General features: G+C 44.6%; 1 protein-coding gene across 1 annotated transcript in view; it reads left to right on the top strand.

The window, feature by feature from the left end:
• Positions 1 to 2,283: 2,283 nt before the first annotated feature.
• The window catches only part of Myo3b (myosin IIIB), a 75,294-nt gene continuing 50,421 nt past the window's right edge, over positions 2,284 to 27,156 (top strand). Inside the window, 12 exon segments of the mRNA XM_037204422.1 lie at positions 2,284 to 2,352; positions 2,839 to 2,922; positions 3,766 to 3,817; positions 3,820 to 3,895; positions 3,897 to 3,965; positions 9,047 to 9,145; positions 9,475 to 9,589; positions 16,031 to 16,157; positions 20,068 to 20,278; positions 21,282 to 21,429; positions 22,626 to 22,779; positions 26,081 to 26,169. Of these exon segments, the coding sequence (XP_037060317.1) occupies positions 2,284 to 2,352; positions 2,839 to 2,922; positions 3,766 to 3,817; positions 3,820 to 3,895; positions 3,897 to 3,965; positions 9,047 to 9,145; positions 9,475 to 9,589; positions 16,031 to 16,157; positions 20,068 to 20,278; positions 21,282 to 21,429; positions 22,626 to 22,779; positions 26,081 to 26,169 (1,293 nt within the window).

The following is a 27,156-nucleotide window of genomic DNA, read 5'->3' on the forward strand; positions in this document are numbered from 1 at the left end:
ATCAGTGTTTTATTTATTGACCAATCAGAGCAATTTGACATACAGACCATCCCACAGCATATAACAGTGTGTATTAGTGGCTTTTCTGTTGCTGTGATAAAACAGCATGGCCAAGGCAACTTCCAGGAGGAAGGGTTTAGTTAGCTTCCGGCTCCAGAGGTATGAGAGTCTGTCCTGGTGGAAAAGTGGGGCAGCGAGCAGGCGTGGCTGCTGGAGTAGCCACTGAGAGTGCTCATCTGGAACTGCAAACACAAAGCAAAGAGAGACAAGGAGAAGCAGGTGAAACGTTTTTACTCCCAAAGCCCCCCAGTGACACACCCCTCCAGCAAGGCCACACCTCCTAAACCTCCCCAAACAGCACCACCAACTAGGGACCCAGTGTTCAAAATTTCTCACTCAAACCACTGCACAATAAAATTCACAGAACAGAGCCTTACTGGTGTTAGAGATGAACATCTTTGCATTACTATGAAGATTTACAAACCGTCTGCAGATTTCCCGGAAAGGAAAGAAGTCGACAGAGAGAACGTGACTTTCAGGCCACAAAGCTTGCCTGCTGTAGGTTTTTGTTTTGTTTTGTTTTTTCCCCTCCCTACCCCCATTTTGCTTCTGACACCAAATTGTGTCTTTTCCAATACTAAACAGTTTTTCCAGGGTGTCCTACAATTCAGTGTAATCCTGACACACTCTGGAGTTAGCACAGACCCTACAGGTTATAGGTTATCTGTGGAGGCCCACAGCAGTTTCCTAGTGAGATCTGAGCTTGCTTTACCCAGCAGGGCTGCAGAGGGAAATGATTGGACCACGGGTGTGGTTACCAGGTGTTTGGAAGGGTCTGCACTTGGCTGTGCAGCATGCTTTGATCTAGCAAGGGGCAGATCTTTTGCTCTGCCCCTTGGCATTGTTATAAAAAGTCCCTTTGAGCCAGGAGGGGCTGGTGGATTTTGATCCAGGTCCTCCCGAAGCTATCCTGTGTCTCTGTCTGTCTCCTCTCTGCTGTCTTTCTATCTACAAGTTTCTTATTTTTCTCTCCTCCTCATAGGAACCCTTTAAAAAGTGGAAGCAGGCATCCCATAGTTAACTTCAATAAAAATGCCCACATATCAGATGCCAGTCACAAAAGGAGTACCCAGGATCCCCACACTCCTGCCAAGCCAAGTTCATGGGTTCCAACAATGCTCTTTCAGGCTGGCTAATTCACCAGAACAACTCAAAGAACTAAGGAGAAGACTAAATTTGTCTTTACTGGCATATTAGGGTACAACCCAGGGAAGCTGTATGGGAGACATGCGTGGAACAGATGGAGGGAGAAAGTGGGAGCATACAGGATCCTGCCTTTCACCTGAGCACTGTATCCCAGGACCTTCAATTCTTCAGCTTCTAAACTCATTGAATCTCATTTGTTTAAGAGTTTTCATAACTCAGAGGCTCAGTGGTTAAGAGCACTGGCTGCTCTTTCAGAGGACCCAAGTTCAGTTCCCAGCACCCACATGGCAGCTCACAACTGTCTGTAACTGCAGTTCAAGGGGATCTGATGCTCTCACACAGACACACATGCAGGCAAAACACCAATGCACATATGATAAAAAAAATAAATCATTAAAAAGATTTTACAACTCAGGGAATAAGACTGGTATGAATATAGTCAAGGTACATGATAGACTTGAAAAAAATTATCTTTGTGAAATCCAACACTGTGTGCAAGGAATATATGCTAATAGAATATTTTAAATAATTAAATAAATTAGTTATTTTCAGTAAAGTTTTTTATTGAACTCAATTTGCAACCTCTTTGCCTTCCTGGAAGATGGGAGGGGGTCTGAAAGTTCCCATCCTCTAACCATCTATCTGTTCTTTCTCATTGCCCATCCCCATCTGAGGCAGTCTGGCTCCACTTGGAACCACCTGATGCACAGGCACAGATGTGGTTAGAGGCATTCCTCCTGAGCAGAAGACACTCCCATCACTCCATCAGTCAGGAAACTCCAAAAGCTGTTTTCTGGGAACCAAGGACAAAGGCCAAATACGTGGTTTTTATTCTACCTTCTCACTGATTTCCTGTGTGCACAAAGAGCTCCAGGAAGTGTAAAAAGAACATGGTCAACAATACAATAAAAACAGGCAAAGGATAGAGATAAGGCCAAAAAAGAAAATATGGTTGACCTTAAGCACATGGCAGGCCTTTGACCTCCCTCATAATAAAAGAGGCACAGATTCAAAGTGTATTGAAAACCTGCTTTTAATCTATCAGATTGGCACAAATCAAGGCACTGTGTGGTGAGGATGCAGGAGAGCGGACTGCTTTCCGTGTGCCACCACATCAACTCCACATGCTCTGTTCATGTCTCCCACGTATGGCCCTGGATTCTGTACCCTTTCTAACATGCCAGTAAACACAAGTTGTTACTCTAGTGAATTAGCCAGCTGCTGTGGTCCCTGGCCAAGCAACACAGTAATAGCTATTTCACAAAGACCTTTACTTTTTGATGGAATGTTGCCCACTTAGAATTTATTCAGCAGATGAATCTGGATGTAGACACAATGACCTGCATGTAGGATTATTCATTGCAATATAGTTTATAACAAGAATAGACCGAGCAACTCACAAAGATCAATTAACAATGGCACCACCAGACGATGCTACATCTGTCCTTTGCAATGGCAAGCAGCTGTCCCAGCTCTTCACAGACTGGAAAGAGTCCCCAGATAGAATGATTGTTGAGTGAGAAATGGAGGAATGTAGCGGAGGGCGTTATGTGGAAAAGCCACCACCAAATGCACAGGTTGTTTCTGTGGGTAATTTGTTGGGTTCCTCCCTGACTCTCTTTTCTGTGTCAGTGCATAGTCATCAGTGGAGAAAGCGGGTCAGGGAAGACGGAGAGCGCCCATCTCATCGTTCAGCATCTGACTTTCTTGGGAAAGGTATGGGCCAACTGGAGTCTGTGTCATGGTTTGAAACCCTGCAGAACCAACTGTGCATTTCATAGCAGATAAGATTTTCTATTTTCTTTTTTTTTTTTTTAAATCGGGGGTTACATAAGAACATTTCATCTTTGTTGTGTTGCCTCCTGATAGCTAGGCTCTTAAGATGCCAGCATGCTGTCCTTACTTCACGTAGTGAGAAAAACAATACCAACACAGATTTACTAGATTGTGGGCAAATTAATTATCTTGTGTGTTTCCAATGTAATGGAAACATTGAGCCATTAAGTGGGGGAAGTGACTAGAAACTGAGTCAGATCCGCTGTGGTGATTAGGAAAACGGCAAATGGAATCCACTGAGCAGCAGTTAAGGAAAAGGAAAGGTGCAGCCTGGACACAGACGTGGAGGGAAGGATTGCAGGATGAGTCCGGGCATTGCCTAGTCTAAGCATTTGTGCATCACATGCCTAAGAGCGGTTTGAGAACTCCTTTATTAGAAGTGAGGTTTATTGAAGAGCGCGGTGGAAAAGTTAGAGGATGTCTGGTTTTGGAACCCTCTGTAAACTGTTAAGCAGTACACATCCATCGAAGATTTTCTATGCAGTGCAGTCAGACTTTAAAACTGCCGCCAAATCTGGTTTTCTGACTCACGGCACCTGGTGACTCCTTCATTGACACTAACTTTCCTAAAGTGGAGAGTGTGTGTGTGTGTGTGCGTGCGTGCGTGCGTGCGTGCGTGCGTGTGTGTGTGTGTGTGTGTGTGTGTGTGTGGTGCCTGGAGACATGATCGGAATGCCTGCTTCTGCAGGCTTCTCCCAACTGCCTGCCGTCTGTTCCTCCCAGGCCAACAATCAGACCTTACGTCAGAAAATTCTTCAAGTGAACTCCTTGGTGGAGCCTTCGGGAACGCCTGCACGGCCATCAATGATAACTCCAGCCGGTTTGGGAAGTATCTGGAAATGATGTTCACCCCACGGAGCTGTGATGGGAGCAAGAATCTCCGAGTACCTCCTTGAGAAATCCAGAGTCATCAAGCAGGCAGCGTGGGTGCACTTTATAGTTGATCACTTTTTTTGCTCTGCCAAATGGAGGATGGGGAATTCTAAAGGTTCCGTCTCCTCTTGTTCTTTAGTCTCCCTTGATTTTTTAAAGCAAAAGATCAGTGGTGGTTAATCTGTTTGTTTTCCAGGGTTTAGTTTTGCCTTATGTTCATGAGTGTTTTACTTACATGTATGTCTGTGCGCCGTGTGAGTGCCTGTCACCCTAAGAGACCAGAGGATGAAGTCAGAGCCTCGAAGCAGAAATTACAGATGGCTGTAAGCTGCTGTGTGCAGTCTGGGAACTGAACTCAAAGCCTCTGCAAGGGCAGCAAGAGCTCTTAACAGCTGAGCCATCTCTCCAGCCCTTGGTGGTAGTTGTTTTTGTTTGTTTTGTTTTTGTTTCTAATGCCAAAAGGCATTAAGGGGAGATTGCAAAGGACTTGGGGGATGCTTTATGAATGGTATATCTGTTTCTCTTGAGTTGGTTGTGTAAGGTAGATTTAACAATGATTAATTTGCACACACCTTAAAAATCCACTTTATCAGCCGGGTGGTGGTGGTGCATGCCTTTAATCTCAGGACTCAGGAGGCAGAGGCAGGTGGATCTCCGAATTCAAGACCAGCCTGGTCTACAGAGCAAGTTTCAGGACAGCCAGGGCTACACAGAGAAACCTTCTCTGGGAAACAAACAAACAAAACCCAAAAAATTCACTTTATCCCTAAATGTGAAATTGTGTATATATATATATATTTTAAAAAGGCACTGAGAATATTCCACAAATTTTTCTTTCAACTGGGAAAGAATGCAGTTACACTATGCCTTCATTACTTTTCTGTTGCTGTGATAGAATGATAAAAGTCTTGGGAGAGGGAGGGTTGGGGACACAGTCCATCACGGCTAGGAAAGACGGTAGCCAGGAGCACAAAGCTGGCCGATCACATTTCATCGACGCACAGGAAGCCGAGAGTGAGGACAGGAAGTCTGGTCAGGTGCTCAAGCCTCAGAGCCTGCCCAGTGATGTGCTTCCTCCAGCAAGGCTCCACTGCCTGAAGGTTCCATAACCTTGTCAGCCAGTGTCACCAACTGGGGACCCAGTGCTCAAATACACAAGCCTATTAGGGACATTAGTCAAGCTGCAACACTGTTTTGAGAAAAGCATTATAATAATCGGTAATAGTCGTCAACAGCATGGTGCTCTGGGCTTGAATGCTGGTTTTGATGCTCTGACATTGGGCCGGTCACTGAACGGTCCAGAGCCTCGTTTGTGAAATGGAAATGCTACCGGTAATGGCCTTATGGGTTTGTTGGGAAGACTGAGAAATCCATCTGTATAAAATTACTCAAAAGCATGTGCGATGTGGTGCATGTTAACAGGGTTAGCCACTCTTCTTCTTCTTCTTCTTCTTCTTGGTTTTGATTACTGCAGGATACCAGTGTTTTTCAGGAGTAGGGGGCTCCATGCACACAAGTAAGTGCTAGGAAGGTGAAATGGGCAAAAAGGAGAACATATAACCTGATTTAGGAAAAGGAATTTGTTGTTTTATCTCTGGCACCTTAATCTACTGCTGTTTCAGCCAGCAATTGCGACTCCACGGTTAGTGGCCTGCTTCTCTAGAAGTGGCCCGGCCACTCAGGCTGCAGCCTGGTGGGAATTCTGTATTCTCAGGCACAGGCCCTGTTGCTGCTGCTAAAGGTAGCTTTAACTAAATCTCTATTGTTTTATTTATGAATAAGACTCGAGATTCAAAGGCTGGGGTGAAAACCTGCTAGCTCAGAGAGGCTGAGTAGTAACTAGCTAACCTTCTCTCCTTGCTGGCATCTCCCCCAAAACTCCTCTTTCTGCTGTGCCAAGACAAAAACAAAACAAAACAAAACAAAAAAAAAAAAAACAACAACAACAACAACAAAAAACCCTGCACCACTCAAAACCCCTCCCTATCACTTCCTGTGTGTCTCTCCATCTCTTCCAGATGCCCTGTGGTGCTCTATGATAACTTTCTGTCAACTAGTTGCTAACTCAGTCTCCTGACCCAAAATTAATTTTATTTAATTAAACAAATGCTAACTTGGGGTTTACAATGTGATCAAATATCCCCCAACAGGAGTTGTGTGGGTTCATGAGGAAAGAGGGTTTCCATTTGTGCTAAGACACCACGACCAAAAGCAACTTGGGGAGAAAAGGATTTCTTGTGTTTACACTTTGACATCACAGTGCGACATCCAAGGAAGTCGGGGAACGCAAACAGGACAGACCCCTGGAGGCAGGGGCTGATGCAGAGGCCATGGAGGAGGAGGGCTGCTGGCTAGTTTGCACCCATGGTTTGCTCAGCCTGCTTTCTTACACCAAATGCCCCACAAAACAATCTGACAGGAGCATTCTTTCCATTGAGGTTCTCTTTTCCTAAGCAACTTTCTGTCTTGTGTCAAGTTGATGTGAAGCTAGCCAGTACACCTGGGATTCGGAAGGAAAGATGCATTCCCCGGGTTTAAGACATTTGATCTGAGATCTGTGGATCACTTAAGAGTCAGCCAACAAAATGGGGACAGGGTGGGGAGAAAGGGGTGGGGAGGAGACGGAGAATGGATCATGCAGGGCTTTGGAGCCAGGCTGAGGATTTTGAACCTTTTCTAGAAAGACTAGGAAACTGGAGAACTTTCTCGGGCAGGGGTGTGGCTGCTTTGAAATGCTAACTCTAGCATCCGTGGGCTGATGGAGATGAGAGGGGGCTGTCCCCAAATGTGTGTGTGAGAACATAGGCTGGATAAAGGTGGCAGAGTGGAGAGCAAGAACGACTGAGTAGTCAGACACTGGGCCGACGGAAACCACAGGCCGGGGACTAGCTGAAGAAGCCGAACGTTTGTGGGTGTGGCTGGTGGGGTATGGTGTGCTAGGCTTGATCTCCAGCACAAAACAAACAAACACAACTGTTCAACAGAAGCACCAAACACCTTCCTCCATCAGACAGTTTCCCGTTTCCTCACACAGTAGAAGCTGGTATGAACAATGAAAAGATGGAGCTACGGGTGTGTGAAGCTGCCCTGTGGCCTCTCGATCACCTGTGTGAGTCTCTGTCTCTCCCCTCACCCCATATTAGTATGGTTTTAAAGTGGAGAGCTGTCTCTGACCGAGCGATGGTGCTGTGACCTGTGCTCCATGCTCTTCCTATGGCATGTTGCTCAGTGGCATAAACATTGTCTCATCTTGCTGTCTTCATGTGTCACACAGGCCTAACAACACCAACCTCCCAAGGTTGTTAAGAGACTTGAATGAGATGAAGAGATGTTAAGGCCTTTCAGGTCCCGCCTTCCTAACTGTGGTGACTCTGCCCTTGTGGGCGCACTCCAGTATCCTATTTCCTGGTCCCCCATCTCTGGATGAGGTCATCTGAAGGTCTCACAAATGGACATTGAATAAACAGCCTTTCAGAGGCTGGCCAAGCATAAGACAGCTCTCTGACCCTTGTGTGCAGACTTCTGTCTGTTTCCCTTCTATAGACAACTCCTCGAAACGCCTGCTCAGGCTTCGGGGCTTCCCTATAGGGTTAGTTCTCCTGACTTGGCACAAGGGTTTTCCATTCCAAGCATTATTCTTTATCATTGCCCCATGATTGTTGATTTTAAAGCCCTGACCTCAAGGCCCCTCTTGTTTCATCTAACTCTGTCTCGAAGGAATGCTCCAAAAGAGTATGAATCCTCTTCGTCCTGTTTCTCCGGCATCCAGAGTAGTTCCTGCCATAACTGGCATTCAGGACATTTATACGTTGAAATAATAATCTTTTCAAATCATCTCTGTACATTCTGTGTCATACTGCATACCTTAAACACACACAATTTATTTTAAACAATGAAGGGAGCTTGGCGTGGTGTCACGGACCTTGCGATCCCAGCCTTGGGGATGTGGAGGCAGGAGGATCACAACAAGGGATACCTTGCTCAGCCTTGATGTAGCGGAGAGGGGCTTGGTCCTGCCTCAACTTGATATGCCAGGCTTTACCGACTCTCCGTGGGAGGCCTTACCCTCTCTGAGGAGTGGATGGGGAGGGTGGAGTTTGAGGAGGGGAGAGAGGAGGAACTGTGGCTTGTATGTAAAATGAAAAAAAAAATTAAAAAAGAAAAGACCCGATCATGCTTTTGAGGTCATGACGCCTCCCCTTGCTGTGCAGTATCTGGGCACGTGCATACGTCTTGCTTCCTTCTGTATCATCTGCGGATGCTATGAAAACCCTGGGCAGCCTGTCCAGGGCAGCTCCGAAGATGTGGGCCAGGAATGGAAAGATGGGACTTAAAAGCAACTGCTGCTCTTGCAGACAACCTAGGGTCGGTTCTGAGCACCCGTGGAGTACCTAGCAATTTCGTGTTACTCCAGTTCCAGAAGATCCAACACCCTCTTCTGGCCCGAATGAGTACTGCATGCACGTGATGCACATGATAACGTGAAGGTGAAACACCCCCTTCCCATTAAAAATAAAAATAAAAAACCCAAAACTTATAAACCAGACAAAAGAAAAGAGGTGGATGCAGGAGGCACTGGGGACTGAGGAATGGCATTTTTAGGGGTGTCTGAAAGCATTACACCTTGGGAGAGTGCAATCCTCAGCTCTGAAACTAATGCTTTCTTGACTGCTGTGGGATTTCCAAGCATTTTCTGTTTGGGGCTCCAGCAGAGCAGGGTGGGGGCGGGGGGGGTGGGGTGGCTGGTCACTGTGGGCTGGGCTTCCCACTCCCTGAAGTTACAGAGGCTGGTGACACAGGTGCACAGGACCAGGAGCTGCATGGAGAGAGTGTTGCAGGCAGCCTGAGCCGCTACCTGAATTAGTTCTAGAATTTACCGTGAGTTTATAATGAAGGTACATGTGTTTGGTAAAGCGCCGCTGTCCTTATGACTGTAGGAATATTACCGCTATTGATGTTTTGTAATTAGGATGATACATATTTAATTGCCTGCATATGTAAATTTGTTGCAAAATAATATTTTGTACAAAAGAGGAAATAGAATCAATTATTTAGGTCAGGGAAGCCTGGAATATGGAGGAAGCCTGGAATATGGTATAAATGAAACCTCTTCCTCATTTTTTTTTTCCAGGGGAGAGAAAAATTTTCACATATTTTACTATATTTATGCTGGTCTTTATCACCAAAAGAAACTCTCTGAGTTCAGACTTCCTGAGGAAAAGCCCCCTAGGTAAGTGTTACTGCAAGACCCCTTGCTGCTGGCAGTGAGGAGGCTGCTGGTTAATTTTGAGTGTTCAGTTAAGCCGTTGACAAATCTAGAAGTAAATGGAGCTGTTTCCTTAACTGGAAACTCATTCTGTTAAGTTAAATATGCAAGAGGAGAGGAGGGGGCAAGCACTATGTCTCAGCACTCGCCTTGTTTAAAAGCTCCCAGCCACAGGATTAGCCTGGGAAGGACACACCCTTGCAAAGAAGCCCAGGTCTCGCCTGGCCTTGTTCAGTGCTGCTTGCTAAGTGAACGAACGCTCACTGTGTTGATTCATGTCCCACTTTGTTCAGATACATAGCGGCTGAGACTGGAAGAGTCATGCAGGACATCACTTCCAAGGAGTCTTACCGGAGACAGTTTGAAGCAATTCAGCACTGCTTCAGGATTATTGGATTCACTAACAAGGTACATGCTGGCCAAGAGAGAGACAAACTCAATGTGAATGTCTGCAGATGGGTGTTCTAACTTGCTGGACACACATCAACTGCATGTCACTTGTGAGATAACATGTGGTCTACTCAACATGTGGTCTAAGGATCCAAAACTTTGTCATTCCCTGAAAGCTTGTTTGGAGTGCAGACTCTCTGGTCCATCCAAGAATGACCAAATCAGAATCTGAATTGAAACAAGATGCCCAAATGAACATACATGATGAGAGGCATGCCTGTAAGGACCAAACACCTATCAATTATTACCATTGCTATAAATTCAACCTGGTTGTAGCAACAGATGCCAAAAGAATACTGCCCTGAAAAGAGGGGTTCGGGGATGTATAGGTTATGCCTAAACCCTAGGACATGCTTTTGCAAGTAGCTCTTTGTGCTATAACAAACGAATTAAAACTCTCCTAATGTCTCTGCGGTCACTTTCTCCTCCACACTTGCCCGTTGTTAACTGTGGCTGCAGGTGTGACGCCACTTCCGTCATTCTACATATAGACTTCCTCTATTAAATATACGCTGGGGTCGACACACAGTATTTATAGCTCTAGGACCAAATATTGCTCCATGATACATTCTTTCATAGTTTCTGGGCTTCGTGCCATTGATTTCGTAAGAACATAGAGGCTCTTTCGCTTTGCTGGCACAGGGGGTGAATGATTAGGAGGAAGGCCGGAGTGTTAAATCTTAGATTACAAAACACTCTGTTTACCTTGGGACAGCTACTCCGGGTAAAGCATTGCTTCTGTAATCCAAAGAGTTTGACCTGTTCTTTCCTCCCCAGTATAGCTGATCTCAGTCCTAATAATACGTTTCTTTCTTCTTCTTTTTTTTTTCTTCTACATAGCTGTTCATTTTGTTGTTGTTGGCCTCTCACATACCATAAATGGACAGGGAAATATCCCAAATGTGAGGATAAAAATAGAAACACATTTCTCTCAGCTCCTTTGAGGACAGTTTAACAGGTCCCTGCCTTGGTAAGGGATTTTTGTGGTGGCTCACGTACAGAGATCATGGTTATCAATTACACATCGTCTGAAGAGTTGATGGCAGAGGTAGAAACTTGTTTGAAGTACAAGCCCATGCCTGAGGTCATGCCAAAGGGTGGGGCACATGTCCTCCAAAGGGGACAGGATCCATGAAGGGAGCCTGTAAGGGAGATGATAGTTTGCTTTCGATGAATAAAAGATGGTGATAGAAGGCTGTGCTGTGATTGGCTGTGGCTTCAGAAGAGAACATACATGTGATGTTATTCTGATAGAAACAGGCTTCTGTCTTACTTAGGGCTTCAGTTGCTATAATAAAACACCATGAACAAAAGCAACTAAGGGGAAGGCTTTATTTCATTTGAAAGCTTGTCTGGGAAACTCAGGGCAGGGATTTGAAGGCAGGAACTGATACAGAGGCCATGCAAGAGTGATACCTACCAGCTTGTTCCTCATGGCTTGCTCAGCCTGCTTTCTTACAGCACCAACCCAGGGTTAACACTGCCCACAGTGAACTGGGTCCCTCTACATCAGTCATTGATCCAGAAAACGCACCATTGGCTTGGCCACAGCCAACCTCGTGGCTGCATTTTCTCAGTTGAGGTTCCCTCTTCTGAAATGACTCCAGCCTGTGTGGAGTTGATGTCAAAGCTAGCCAGCATGGCCGCTGCTAATAAAACAGATGTTGATGGTTTAACGGTAAATTTAACAGAAGCAGTTAAGCATTTCAGTATACGCCGTTGAGGCAGGCCATTCCTGAGCACAGGGTGGTGGGTACAATAAAAGGAAAGAATGGCAGTGTACATGAATATAAAGAAGAAAAAAATAAGAGGGTGAAACTTCTTAATTTGTGCGTGTCAATGAGTAATAGGAGTATAATGGCCTGTTACTGTGTATTCTCACCTCAGTGTGCAGCAGGAGTGTGGTAGTACGTCACGATGGATGTGTCCCTGGGTGGATCTCCCCAGATTATACAGTGTGCAGCAGGAGTGTGGTAGTACATCACCATGGATATGTCCCTGGGTGGATCTCCCCAGTACAGGACAGGAGTATGATGGTATGTCACTGTGTATACCTTCCCTGTTGATAACAGGAAGGCGACAGTATGTTGTATGTTTCTCTCCGGTGCATAGCAGGGAAGTGACAGTGTGTCACTGTGTGTCTCTTCCCTGTGTCCCACACTAATTCATTTGGGAATAAACCAACCTAATTTGGTCAGTAGCTTCAGAAATGCAAGGCAGATGATGGATTTTATCTCTCTGACCCTGTATCTCTGCAGACAACCTGCTCTGCTGGGTTATCTGACTTTAGGCCGTGTTTATAAAGTCACGGTACCAGGCCTAAACTCAGGAAGACGAAGTCGTATAGGATCAGGCAGCAGAATGCCAAGTAGCTGATGGGACAGAATTTCTCTAATGATTTTCTGCCAGTCATTTCTCAACGGAGCTTAAATAAACTGACCAATTCAATTAAAATTGTATTTCCTGTCCTTTCTTAGAAGGTCCCTCATTCCCTGTGGGAACTCTTTAAGTTTGTTTTTTGTTTATTTGCTCTGTACTCCCCCCCCCCCCCCAAAAACCTCACGACAAAATTAGGCAGGCAAACCTTAGTGTGGACTTGGGAGGATGGATTTTAATTCCAGGCACCATCCGAAAGCATTCTAAAGAACACCTGCCCCTGGCAGTTCCATGAAGAAACTTCCAGGGCGGAAGGAGCCCTCCAGTAATGATGGCGGCTCTGTGCAAAGGACAAAGGGATTTGACCTTACACCCAGCTGAGATGTCGTGAGCCAAACCACACTGTTTCTGTTTAATATTAAATAATGCTGGCCCTGCTGGTACAAGCAGTATCCTAACATACTATGTAAGTAGAGCTGCAGTGTTTAAAAGTGCGTGAACACCTGGATGCTGAATATGATTGATGGTAGAGAGTGGACGTGTACTGCAGGTCCTTGGACACAGAGGCCACAACGAAACCTAAGTTCAGGGCAGAATTTCTTCTCATTCTTCAAATTATATCACCAATCAAAATGATACTTCTGAAGAGAGATTCCAAAGAGATATGTTAAAATAGAAGTTGAAAAGCTTAAGGGTGGGGTACACTGACCTTTAAGTCACTAAATGTTATAAGCCATGCCAAGAAGGTAAGTAATATGTTACAGTCTTCAGCAGCCCTGATAAAGTGTTTAGGGCAGAACTGACAAAAGTGAGAGATTTTGAGAAAAGAAAGAGGTCAAGTAAATTTTTTTTGGGGGGGGAAAGCAAGACAGACAGTGGCCTGGGGTGCCTGGGAGCCAGAGTAGTTTCAGCCAATCGACAGCCAGCCCTTCTTAACTTTGGACTTGGCCTCAACACGATCTTAGACAACACTTGCCTTGGGAAGTGTCTGAGAAGAGGCTTTGCTGGAGAAGCGCTCTCCTCCTCCTCCTCCCTCCGTCAGAGGGAGGCTGACCTGCTAGAAGCAGTCTGTTGAGATGACCTGGTTGGAGGAACTTGTTAAACCTTGATAAAACTGAGTGAGGTTTTGTCATTGTGTCATAAAGAAAGTTAGAGACTAGAAATAAATAAAAATAGGGCCATAAGACTCCACAGGAAAGGCCGAGATTCCAGAAGAGTCTTCATAGCTACAAACCAGCAAGAGAAAACAGACTAAGGATGGAGAAAAAGATTTCCCATTTGATCAAGCAGTTTTGGGGAAGGTGGAGCCATTCCATGATGGGCGCAGCATTGGGAGCTCTGGCATGGCTGGTTTAGTGTTTGAACTGAACTCTGTGATAGGTAGAAGTTCCTAGGTCTGAAAGGGGGGTGTGATTAGCCCCCAGGCCAGGCTTATGGAGTAGAGTGGGAGAAAATCCCAGAGATGCCACATAGGGAGCACCCTCAGAGGGAGAGCCCTATCCCTGCTCTGTCATTGGTCCAAGGAAGGACCCGGAAGGAAAGCAGCTCTAGCGGTCCATGTGCTTTGAATCTAAATGTTCTCCCTGGAGGTCTGAGGTAAATTTCCACTCTTGTTGACCCCCGGGCATAGCACTGAAGAAAATGTGGCCAGGGAAGCAACCTGGTAAGTTGTTCATCTCAAGAGCATGGTCTCGGGTGGCCATTTTCTTTGGCGCTCATAATCACAGTGCTGAAGTGCTGGAGGCCTGTTGGGGGGAGATGCCTTGGCTTCTATGGTAGGGACTGTGTGCGTTCGTTAGAACTACACTTTCTCTTAGAGTGAGGAGAGATTTAGATAAAACCTGGAGGAGGCTGGATACAGACATGGGAGATGCAGAACTCATCGCTACGGTCTTGGCTTTAAACTCTCAGATCTGCCTCCGTCGGGAGTCGCTTGATGCATGCGGCAGGACTCATCCTGTATTGATCACAGTAATGAGGGGCTGTCATGTTAAATCCAGGCAAGTTCTGAAAAAAAACCCATTTGGTAGGTGTTCTCCTTAGCTACTTTTAAGTGGTGTGATTAAATAAGGATTCTTCAAGTCTAAAACATGACGTCGTGCCCTTGATTTAGAAGCTGGAAGAACAATGCTTATCCAGAGCCGAAGCCTGGCTCAGAAGCCTCATTCATCTTTGTAACATTATCAGGCATCCAGCAGATGTCAGTGTTTCAGCCTGCATTCAGATTTTAGGCTTTCCTGAGTAATGTCTGCAGGGAGGCTCAGTTTGGGGGGCAGTATTTATCAAGGGTCTAGTGACAGTTCCTATTACTTAGCTGCTGTGTACGGTATTAAATCAAATAACCCATTTGAATATGTTTTATGGAAGTAGTTTTGTTTAATAGCATAAAATTCAGACATTTCTCAACGAGATGTTCCCTTGTTTCATGTATAGAAAATGAAAAATTTAAATAATAAAGCATGCATTATTTTTAATTCATTAATGCTACTTACATGCTCAACTTTGAACATGAAAACAGGACTCAGATGATCTGAATGGATTTTACTCAAATTTATATCACCAAATAAGTGAGGTTTTTCCTAATAGTCTATCAATTAATCTCTTATACCAGCTCAGTGACTACAAGTCTACCCAGTCTGTTTATGTAGAGTTAGTATTAGATCCTCCAAGTTCAGGGCTCAGTCCCACAAGACCCCCCACTTCAGACACCAGTTGAAAGCCCCAGGCTTCTTACACTTCTGAACTGGTTACAAAGTTACCATGACCTTATTCTGTAGCCTGATTAGTTGGTATAACTAATTCTAGTTATTATTATTGTTGTTGTTGTTATTATTATTATTGGTGGTAGTAGTAACTAATAACTAGTTCACAGAATTCAGGAAAACATTTTGCTTAAGGTTGCAGACTTATTATAAATGTTACAACCCAGGAAAGCCAAATGAAAAGTGAATGGGCAGTGAACAGTAAGGGCTCATGCCACCTGGGCACACCGCCCTGCCAGCATCTCCATGGATTTACTAATTTGGAAACTCCCTGATCCTGTTTAGGGTTTTTGTGGAGTTTATACCACACCACACCACACCACACACACACACACACACACACACACACACACACACACACACACACCTGATTAATTATTGGCCATTGGTGATTAACTCACTTTGGAGCCCTGGCCCTCCCCAGGGTTTGATGGGATCAGGGGGGACTAAGTTCTAAGCCTTGTTTCTCTTGAGCAACCAGCTCCTCCGATTACAGGCCTTCTCTAGAAGCCCACCCAGACCCTCTTACTAACAGAAATGCAGGAAGGGTTGGAGGCTCTTGTTGCCACAACAAAGATCTGATCACCCAGACAATTTTAGAAACTCTTCTGCTGGGATCTAGAGACAAAGGCAAAATATACTTTCTTCTTCGTACATAGTAACATCATGGTTTATTTCTAGTGAGTCTTCCAAATTATGTGCTCACATCATGCATTGCAATCCACAGCTCTGAGGTCTCCTAGTAAGCCGTCAATGGATAATACACTCCTAGATATTTTATAAAATGCTGTACCCCAAGGAGGTGAGGGAACCTCTACTCTCCTGTTCTGAAGAAAGGCCCATCTCTGAATTTGGGAGCTGGGACTGATTAGCGTAAACAGCTAAAGCTCTTGGTCACCTCTTGGTCACCACAGCAGGTGGCAGAGCAGCTCCATTCCTTGTGGTCCTTCGATGGTCTAAGGACATGGCTGAGGCCAGGTTGTGGGGAGTTCCAGCCAGCAATAGTGAGAAAGGCAGCGTGGTGGAGGAAGTGTGTTCGCTTCCACTGGGCCTGGGACCCGAGGAAGCACGTTTTACTTTATTGTTAATGCATGGTGACATTGATACCTCAAACTTCAGGAAGCTTGGGGAAATTGTGTGTGTTCAGAAAGAGGAAGAACAGAGTTTGATAGACAACTATAGTAATTTCAACTCAAGGGTGAGTGATTTGTTACTTTAATTGGCAATGACCTCCAAGCATGGTTCTCAATGTCCTTTCCAGGAAGTGCATTCCGTGTACAGAATTCTGGCTGGGATTTTGAATATCGGGAACATCGAGTTTGCGGCTATTTCCTCCCAGCACCAAACTGATAAAAGTGAGGTGCCCAACGCCGAAGCTTTGGAAAATGGTAATTGATGCTCATATGTGCTTTCTTGTCAAAGTTCATGTCTTTCACTTCCACAGTTTTCCAAGAACCTGTAAATATGATGCAGCTGTAACATCCTCCTGTGAGCTCTAGATGGTTCCATTAGCCAATATTTCCCAGAAGGACATCCTGGGGTACAGCAGCATTCACCCGCTATGTTACAGATGGTTGTTCTGCAGAAAAGCCATCTGTGGCAAGAAAGCTTACCCAGTGGTTCTCCACCTTCGCTGCTTTTCAAAATCATTTTCAGGTTTACTTTTTTAAAAAAGAAATGTAAAATGTTGGGCCCCTGTATGGATCCATGGACTGAGCATCTGTAGGAGAGAAAGCAGCACCTACTTGTCTAGAAAGTTCTACTAGCAATCATGATGAAAGAAAGGGTGAGAATTCTTTTTTTTTGGGGGGGGGGCGTTGAGACAGGGTTTCTCTGCATAGCTTTGTGCCTTTCCTGGAACTCGCTTTGGAGACCAGGCTGGCCTTGAACTCACAGAGACCCGCCTGCCTCTGCCTCCGAATGTTGGGATTAAAGGTGTGCACCACCACCGCTTCGCCAAGGATTCTTTATGTATACCAAACAACAGCTGGACATGCGGCTGCAACCTCAGAGGTAGTGCAGAGGCAGGGGGATGCAGAATCTGAAGCCAGCCCAGGCTACATAGTGAGACCCTGTCCCCAAAACAATTGATTAAAAAACCCTTTTGGGGAGCCTGCATAGGACCGAACTAGGCCCTCTGCATGTGTGTGACAGTTGTGTAGCTTGGTCCGTTTGACAGGCTCCCAGCAGTGGGATCAGGACCTGTCTCTGGTGCTTCAACTGGCTTTTGGGAATCCATTCCCTATGCTGGTTTGCCTCCCCAGCCGTGATGCAGGGGAGGAGCTTGGTCCTCTGTAGCATGAATCTTAAAAGTTCTTATTAATAAAATCAAACCTGAGGCCAGTTATTGGGGTCCATGCTGGTAGATCAGAGAGACAGAGCAAGCCACAGCTATCTCACCTCACTGGATCTTCAGCTGGTTTTGTCTCCTCAGACTGGAAGCCTCTCTGTCCTCATCCAGAATGAATCTCAGCTGAACTGTGTTGCTCCAAAGCCTGAATGCTTAACCAGCCACATGCTTAACCAGCCAAATTCCTTCTAGTTTCTGGTTCTCACGCCTTATATATCTTTCTACTTTCTACCACCACTCCCTGGGATTAAAGGCTGGCTTTCTGGGATTAAAGGCGTGTCACCATGCTTGGCTGTTTCCAATGTGGCCTTGAACTCACAGAGATCCAGAGGGATTTCTATCTCTGGAATGCTAGGATTAAAGGTGTGAGTGCCACCATTTTCTAGCCTTTGTATCTAGTGGCTGTCTGTTCTCTGACCCCAGATAAATTTATTAGGGTACACAATATTTTGGGGGACACAATACCCCCACATCTCCTCTCTTTTTGTCTAAAATTAAAAAAGCTTATAACTAATACAAGAAAAACTATCTTCAATAAGTATATGCAATATATACAGACAAAAATTACATTAATGATGTCTAGTCCATTAACATTTGACAGATTCAGATAAAAACTCCATTATATATATTAACAATGTCCAGTCCAGTAACATCTGATAAACTCAGACCAAAAAATTTTCATTACTTATCTTATTTAAAGCAAGTAGTTCCTTTTTAAAAGTAGATTCCATAATCTCCCTTTTTATCATATCATATCATATCTTATCATATCCATATTCTTTTTTTTCTTTTCATAATAGATTCAGTAGTCTACCTTTTGTCATTTTTATATCTTTCCCTTTTTCTTTAGTGTAGATTCAATGATCTACCTATTTATCCTATTATTTCTTTATCTTTTTTTTCTCAGAGTAGATTCGATGATCTATCTCATATCTATATTCTCTTTTTCTTTTTGCTTTCTAGGGGTGAAGATATCTTTAGGGAATCTTGAAAAAAAATTTTTGGGTTAATCATCAAGTCCTGTATCATTTGTCCAGTCTCTGGATAATAGGAAAGTTCAGGGCTTGTTTCAAGTCCTTGTTTGAGTAGTCTGTCAGGCTGGATCATCTCAACTAGTCCTCTCGAAATTGTTCTGACCAGTTTGTAGTCCAAAGTCGATTTTTCCATGGTGTTAATCGGCTTAATGGCTTTATCATAGTCCATGTGGAATCATCGTTGTAGGATCCTGTCATCTTTTTGAAGATTTCAAAGTCACTGTTAGGCATGGTCATGGTTTCCTGCAGACTTTTTTTTTTTTTTTTTTTTTTTTTTTTTTTTTTTTTTTTTTTTTTGCCTCCTCTGTGGTTTGGAGCAATCACAGTCTGATAAATGTCTGTCTCTCGGAACCATAAACATTCTTCCCTAGAACAGAAAATCTTCACAGCAATTTTTCCCCACCATTTGTCTTGCCAAGCTTTTATAAACTGACCTTTGCCGATGCTTTCTTGTAACACGATGGTCCTGGCAATTCTTCTCTGAACCAGCAGCAGTAAACCCTTCGTCCCAGGTAGCAGCATCACCGCAGTCACCAACATGATGAGAAGGAGCTGGCAACGTGGAGCAGTAGCCACTGCTTCCATGGTCCCACCACTGTTTGTGGTTCAGTCCGGGCCAAAGCTTCTCCCAAGCCTCCTAGGCCGGCCTCAAACTCGGGATACTCTGTCTCCTTCAGCAAATCCTACTGGTGTGCGCCACCACAACCGCCTGAGTGTAGCTTGGGCCTGAGCTGGGGCTCACAAGGCCACAGGCAAACAGCTTTTTCATGAATTCGCAACACGAACGTTGGGCGCCAGATGTAGCATGAATCTTAAAAGTTCTTATTAATAAAATCAAACCTGAGGCCAGTTATTGGGGTCCATGCTGGTAGATCAGAGAGACAGAGCAAGCCACAGCTATCTCACCTCACTGGATCTTCAGCTGGTTTTGTCTCCTCAGACTGGAAGCCTCTCTGTCCTCATCCAGAATGAATCTCAGCTGAACTGTGTTGCTCCAAAGCCTGAATGCTTAACCAGCCACATGCTTAACCAGCCAAATTCCTTCTAGTTTCTGGTTCTCACGCCTTATATATCTTTCTACTTTCTACCACCACTCCCTGGGATTAAAGGCTGGCTTTCTGGGATTAAAGGCGTGTCACCATGCTTGGCTGTTTCCAATGTGGCCTTGAACTCACAGAGATCCAGAGGGATTTCTATCTCTGGAATGCTAGGATTAAAGGTGTGAGTGCCACTATTTTCTAGCCTTTGTATCTAGTGGCTGTCTGTTCTCTGACCCCAGATAAATTTATTAGAATACACAATATTTTGGGGGACACAATACCCCCACAGTCCTCCCTCAACTTGGTGTGCCATGCTTTGTTGATGGCCAGGGAGGCCTGCCCCTTACTGAAAGGAGCTGGAGAAGTGGATGGGGGTGGTATATGAGAGGCGGGGGAGGGGAGGAGGAGAGGAGGGAGGGGAAACTGTGGTTGGTATGTAAAATAAATAAAAAATTTTTAATTAATAAAAACAAAACACAACCCTTTTTGTGTTAAGCTACAGAACTCTGTTTAGGATCATCGCTACCCAATGTGTTTATGACTATCTATCTATTCTTCCAATTTATTTGATAAAAGACCTCTCTCTCCTTAAACCTTCCCCCCTCCCCCGACACACACACACACACACACACACACACACACACACACACACACACACATCTTTTCTTACTAAATACTGTGGGGAACTTTCAGAACAGTTTGGGAGCTGTGCTGTCCAGTCCAGACACTTTTTGGAGTTAGGGGCCTTGCTTGTCTGAACTGTGATGTACTTGGAACGGAGCCTGGCACACAGTAGATGCTGTGGGTGCTGACTGGCATGGGCTGTGTGAAGGGGTGTCCTCATGTCTAGCTAGGATCATACTCTTTGTTCCAGCTGCCCGTGTACTCTGCATCAGCCCGGAAGAGCTCCAGGAAGCCCTCACATCCCACTGTGTGGTCACCCGAGGCGAGACCATTGTCCGAGCCAACACCGTGGACAGGGCTGCAGACGTCAGGGACGCCATGTCTAAGGCCCTATATGGGAGGTTGTTCAGCTGGATCGTGAATCGCATCAACACACTCCTGCAGCCAGATAAAAACATATGGTAAGTTCCTTGGGGAGCAGAGGCCTGGAGCAATCCATCATCCACTGGTCTCTTTTAGAGTTTGCAAGAGGGGACTTTGGATCTCCTTGGGTTTTCTTTAGCCAAAGGACTCTAGCTTTCACCCTTAAAAGCATCAGTGGGAACCAGGAAAGTTGAAGCATTTACTCCTGAGAGGAGAATGACCGATTGAGCCACTGGGGGGCGGAGGGAGGCTTGGTGGAGAGCTAGGCAAACCAGGTTCGTGTCCCACGTCTACAGCTTCATCAGCTGAGTCCTCTGCCACCTTTCATCTCTATAAAAATGAAGTTAATGCATCCTCCTTGAGAGTTTCGAGAAATACATGAGACATGCTGTGAAAAGCTTTAAAGCACAGATTCATCCTCTTGTTGTTGTTATTAGGGCTCCTTTCTCCTCCCTGGGCCTTGGAGTTTTTCTGTACTGCAGAGGAAGCGACACTGTTCAATTCTGAAGTCTCCTGCCCAGCAGGCTTTGGGGTGGGTAGATGGGAGACTATGTAGGAGAAGCCATGGCCCCTTTGTGTGATCTGCATAGGAGCTTCTGCGTAATTATTGTTCTGTTCTCTCTTTTTTAAAGTGTGTGTGTGTGTGTGTGTGTGTGTGTGTGTTGGATACAGCATCCTGTTCTGTATCCCGGGGATGACTTTGAACTCCCAACAACCCTGTATTAGCCTTCTGAATGCCAAGGTTACAGATTTGTGCCATCATGCCTGGCTCTGAGTAGGATTTTAAAGGACTCTACTTATAGCATTCTATTATTTTTTCATTCTTTTTTTTTTTTAAGTAATTTTATTGAAAGTTTCAAACTGTTGTCCTTGAAAAGGCAGGAGGCATCTTTGCCCAAGTGGGTGGATACACATGTCACATGAACTTATAGGCTCATTGTCTTGAGATAGATGTAACTAGATGCAACTTCTGACACATTCTCTCTCTCTCTCTCTCTCTCTCTCTCTCTCTCTCTCTCTCTCTCTCTCTCTCTTTCGCAGTAGTGCAGAGGACAGGATGAATGTGGGCATCTTGGACATTTTTGGCTTTGAGGATTTCCAGAGGAATTCCTTTGAACAGCTTTGCATAAATATCGCCAACGAACAGATCCAGTACTACTTCAATCAGCACGTGTTTGCTCTTGAGCAGGTAGCCGTTGAGGCGGGGTGGGGTGGGGGCTGCCGGCTGCCCACAATTTGAAGCAAAAACTGGTTGGTCAGGCTGCCAAGTAAAAGACTATAGAGAAACTATTGGTAAGACAGTCCTGTCAAAATAAACAGTCTAAATTTAGTCTGGGGAACAAGAAAAAGGTCCTGATTTCTGTGGAAAGGTACATTCTCTCACTTGAGTGGAGCTGGTGACACGGCAATTATTTAACTCTTGCTTCCAAATTCTTCCATGTCTGTTGTTGAATATGTTTCCATTCTCTCCTGGTTGGGCTAAAATGACCTATAATGGTGTCCTAAAGGCACAGGGTGACCCTGAGCCTAAGATGGGGTTCTTAGAACCCACATTCACCATCATCATCTCTCATTGCCTCTGCATCAGGTACCCCAGTAGTGGAGGGGTGTCTCCAGGGAGGAGAGAGGAATGTTCTTGAATCTCTAGATGTGCAGTCTATTCCTCACATAGTTCGGTGGTCAGTTCGGCAGTGTGAGAAGCAGGCCGCTCTAAGGTGCCAGGGTCTCCCCCTGCAGCTCTAGCCTCAGCGGTATTTGGCTTCACCTGACCCAGGCTGAAACCCAAGACTCCCTTCCATGTGAAAGCAACATGAAACAGAACGCTGTGAACAAGCCCATGGGTGCCACAGACGGCTTCAGTGCGTGGGCAGGGAAGGGGACAAAGACTATGCTGTGAGCTAATGACAGGAAGACAGGAAACACACAGGCTCTGGATTGTCTGCAGAACCTTCGTCCCTGTTCACCTTACATAAACCTTGACTTTAGGAATAGCCTGAGCCCTGCCATTATCTCCCTGGGAAACATGGAGTTGCCTGGTTTTCCAGTCCTAAATGCTTATTTCAAGGAAGAAAGAAATCCATAAGCACTAAGATGGCATTCTTAGATTTCACTTTACCGGTAACTTTCCTGCCTGAGTTTCTAAATAATGAGCTTCTAACCCAGTGGCTGGGAGGTAGCTCTTGCTGTCCTATAATAGGTCACATTTAAGTCACGCTTGCGTGCACGGCCTTGAGGCTATAATATGTAATTCTGTTGCTATATGCCCCAAACACACCCAGTTACTCACACGTCTCAATATGGCTAGACCCAGAAAGTCCAGGCTCAATGTCCTGGTGGTACCCAGGCCAGTTTCAGGCCAGAGAGTCACGGTCTGTTCCCCTCCAGATGGAGTACCAGAATGAAGGCGTTGATGCTGTCCTTGTGCAGTATGAAGACAATCGCCCACTCCTGGACATGTTCCTCCAGAAACCCTTGGGCCTTCTCGCACTTTTGGATGAGGAAAGTCGGTTTCCCCAAGCCACAGACCAGACCTTGGTTGGTAGGTACCTTTTAGGAGAAAGGTACACAGGTGGAACTTGGCACAAGGCATTACGTAGATAATGTTTTAAGTTTTACAAAGGAGTTTACCCATCTTACTTTGGACACATGGTGGGTTGTAAAAATATAGATCTTGGGGGCGCTGGAGAGATGGCTTGGAGGTTAAGAGGACTTGCTGTCCATACCGAGAACATGGGTTCAGTTCCCATCACTTGTGTTGGGCAGCTTACAGCCACCTTTAACTCCACTCACAGAGGTTCCAACACCATCTTCTGGCTTCCTTTGACATCTACACACATATAGTGTACAAACAAGCAGGAGAAACATTCACACGAAAATACAAATAAATTTAAATAAAAAGTTTAAAGATTGTTTTTAAACGAATTTCAGTGTCCTGGTAGAATGTGTGGCTTAAATCTATCACCACTCCTATGCCCTCCCCATCCTCCTGTAACTGCCAGCACGCATATTATTTCCTTAGGCTTTGTCTATCATCTTCTGCCTTCCTCTCCCTGAGATCTCATACTCAGTACTTTCCGCCCTCCCTCTTATACTCTATCTGAGCCCAAAGGCTGAGAAGTGATCCTTCACATCCTCTTTGCAAACGCATGTCATGTCTTCACCAGGGCTCCTCTCTACCTCTAGTGCCAGGTAGCACGGGAGCCCTGTGTTCCCAGACTCACACTGCCCTCTCTTCTGTAGACATTCCTGCTAGTCTAGTCTCCAATGCCGCCTTTTCTTAGCTTACTAGTATCTTCCGGATAGAGATATGCACCTCCTCCTGGCATCTATCTGTCTCTCTGCCTGTCATCCATGTCTATCTATCTATCTATCTATCTATCTATCTATCTATCTATCTTACATCTATATCTATCTACCTATTATCTATATCTATCTATCTATCTATCTATCTATCTATCTATCATATATCTATATCTATCTACCTATCATCTGTCTATCACCTATCATCTATCTATCATATATCTATATCTACCTATTATCTATCTATATCCATTTATCATCTATCTATATCTATCATCTATCTATCATATCTATATATATACCTACCTATCATCTATCTATATCATCTATCTATCTATCTATCTATCTATCTTATATCTATATCTATCTACCTATCATCTATCTATATCTATCATCTATCTGTCTATCTATCTATCATATCTATATATATAACTACCTATCATCTATCTATATCATCTATCTATCTATCTATCTATCTATCTAACTATCTATCTTATATCTATATCTATCTACCTATCATCTATCTATATCTATCATCTATCTGTCTATCATATCTATATATATACCTACCTATCATCTATCTATATCATCTATCTATCTATCTATCTATCTATCATATATCTATATCTATCTATCATCTATCATCTATCTATATCTATCATCTATCTGTCTATCTATCTATCATATCTATATATATCTACTATCATCTATCTATCTATCTATCTATCTATCTATCTATCTGTCATATGTCTATATCTATCATCTACTCTATCATCTATCTATCTATCTATCTATCTATCTATCTATCTATCATATATCTATATCTATCTACCTATCTATCATCTATCTATATCTATCTGTCTACCTATCATATCTATATATATATCTACCTATTATCTATCTATATCATCTATCTATCTATCATCTTATATCTATATCTATCTACCTATCATCTATCATCTACCTATCTATCATCTATCTATCTATCTATCTATCTATCTATCTATCTATCTATCTATCTTGTATATAGGAGGCTGTCAAAGGACAACTTGTAGGAGTTGGTCTTCTCTGTCTACCTTGTGCTTGAACTTGGGTCATCAGGCTTGGTAGCAAGTACCTTTACTGGCTGAACCATCTTGCCAGTCCATATTATCCAAGTTCCCTATCTCCCTCACATCCTGCCCCACCCCCATCCTTCATGATATTTTTGTAGAGGCTTCAGATTAAATGAGCTTTGTTCTTTACCTATGTTGTGATGTTAGAAGCCCCTCAGGCCATAGTTCCTTAACCGCCTTTAGTACCTAGCACAGCCCCTCACACTGAGCTCTCAGTCCTGTCCACAATACTATAAAAGATGTTTGTGGAGGAGAGTAGAAAGTTTCAAACTCCTTCCTCAAATGGAAACTGATGTATGGGAGACTTGCTCAGAGTGTTGAAGCTGTTGGCACCGATGGCTTATTAATTCTCTTAACTGTACATTGCCCAAACAAAGTTAACCTAGGTTATCTATCCTCCTAGCCTATTGGTATGGTTCCAAAGCTCCTTGGCAGGGTCTGAGATTGTCTTGGGTGTCCATACTTAGAATTCCTTAGGGATAGGAAGGGAATGTGGCATCTTAACAGCTAAGGGAAGGCGAGATGGAACATGCTCGTCTGAGTGGGGCTGCTTGGGACTGGTCTGCAAGCCCTTATTCTGTGTCTCTGGCTGGAGGAGCAGATTTGTTTGAAAGAGCACACAATTTGCACGGTGACTCTCCAACATTTAAATCCATATGTCAAATTTTAAAATATTTTATTTAGGATTCATACATGCATGTGATGTGTTTGGATCAAATCTGTCCCTCATTCCCTTCCCAGCCATTCTTCCCTCATTCCCCTCCACCACTAATTTCCCTTTTCAACTTTGTGTGTTCAAGCAACCCCCCACCCTGATACCCCTGAGTCCATGTAGGTCTATATAGGCATGACCGTGGGGCCATCTCTTGCAGCATGGGTAACCTCTCAGGGCCTGCATCCCCAAAGAAACTGGCTCTTCCTCCCTCTAGCAGCCACCAATGCCAATAGCCCTCATCTAGAAGTGGAACTTCACGGCCCCTCCCCGACACTGAGATTTGGGGTGGGTTTAGTCTCGGGCAGGCCTTGCGAGCTGTGACGTGGACATAGTCACAGACTGCATGTTGGAGCTGCTGTGAGTTCACGTGTGTGACTCTACTGTCGTGTACAACAAATACTGTCTTCACTACAGCCGTCTGCTCCCTCTGGCTCTTCCCACCCCTTCTGTGATAACCCCTGAGCTGTGTGTGTGTGTGTGTGTGTGTGTGTGTGTGTGTGTGTGTGTGTGTGTGTGAGAGAGAGAGAGAGAGAGAGAGAGAGAGAGAGAGATCTCATTTAGAGATGTACACTCCAGGGTTGGGGATTCAGCTCAGTAGTAGAGCGCTTGCCTAGCAAGTACAAGGCCCTGGGTTCAATCCTCAGCTCAAAAAAAAAAAAAAAAAAAAAAAAAAATAGAGATGTACACTCCAGTTTCTTCTCTGCACACAGATAAATTTGAAGATAACCTACGGTGCAAGTTCTTCTGGAGGCCCAAAGGCGTGGAGCTCTGCTTTGGCATTCAACACTATGCTGGACCGGTGAGAGGGGCAGGAGTTATGGGACCCAAGAATGACAAGAGACGTGTGTGTTGGTTCTGCTCTTTTGGGGGCCCCGCCATCCAGCTCCCAAATAAATCACAGAGTTAAACAAATGCAGCATAAACAAAAGTAACACACCTTAAAATAATATTCCCCAACACTTGTGTCCCCTGTAAGTGCACTCACCAGACTGCTTGCAGACTCCACTCTCCTTTTGATTCTAATCCCAATTCCCAAGTGTCCTCAGTGGTAGGTACCGTTTGTAGATGGGGTGGCCCATGGAGTACCTCCTACTTCCTGCTGAAGGCGGGCCCAGAACTGACAGCTCTCTAGACAGGAACCATACCGCAGCCTTTGCAGGGTTTCATGGTAGATGTTCACATTCTGACGTCATTTGGAGTGTAGGTGACAAAGGACAGTTGACAACACAGTGGGCTGTTTCTAGCACTTTCCATGTGTCTATGGGCCGCTAGGTGTGTCCAGTGAAAGGGCCCAATCTCACTCACCCAGGTGTGGCTTTACCACAGGAGCTGGAACTCCCAGTTCTCACGTATCATGCTCCCGTCTCAGTTCAAGTCCCTGAAGCTGATTGCTGACTGATTTAGGAAACTGTCCAGTCCCATAGCCAACCGCTCACTGCTGTGTTCCCTCAGACAAACAACTTGAATTGTGACCAGTGCTTATGAAGTTATGGAGGCCCTAGATCCAAAAAATGGATGGGGTTCCTTGAAAGGTACTTGGGATTATTCTATTGATGTGTGATGTGTCCAAATTATCTTCCGTATTTATATCCTCAATTGAAAGTTAACTTACCTTCCTCACCCCCTAGGTCTCGCTGGCTTGCCTCCTTCCTGTCTGCTCTTTTCATCTTTTCCTCCTCTATACATTTTTCTACCTGTACTTCTCTCTTTTTCTCCTTTTAGGATCCTTTTCTCTCTGCTTTGTGAATTCTTTGCTGAATTTATTATCTTTAGTTAGGGTTACTAT

This window comes from Peromyscus leucopus, chromosome 4 (assembly GCF_004664715.2).
Source record: "Peromyscus leucopus breed LL Stock chromosome 4, UCI_PerLeu_2.1, whole genome shotgun sequence".
Lineage (NCBI taxonomy): Eukaryota > Metazoa > Chordata > Mammalia > Rodentia > Cricetidae > Peromyscus > Peromyscus leucopus.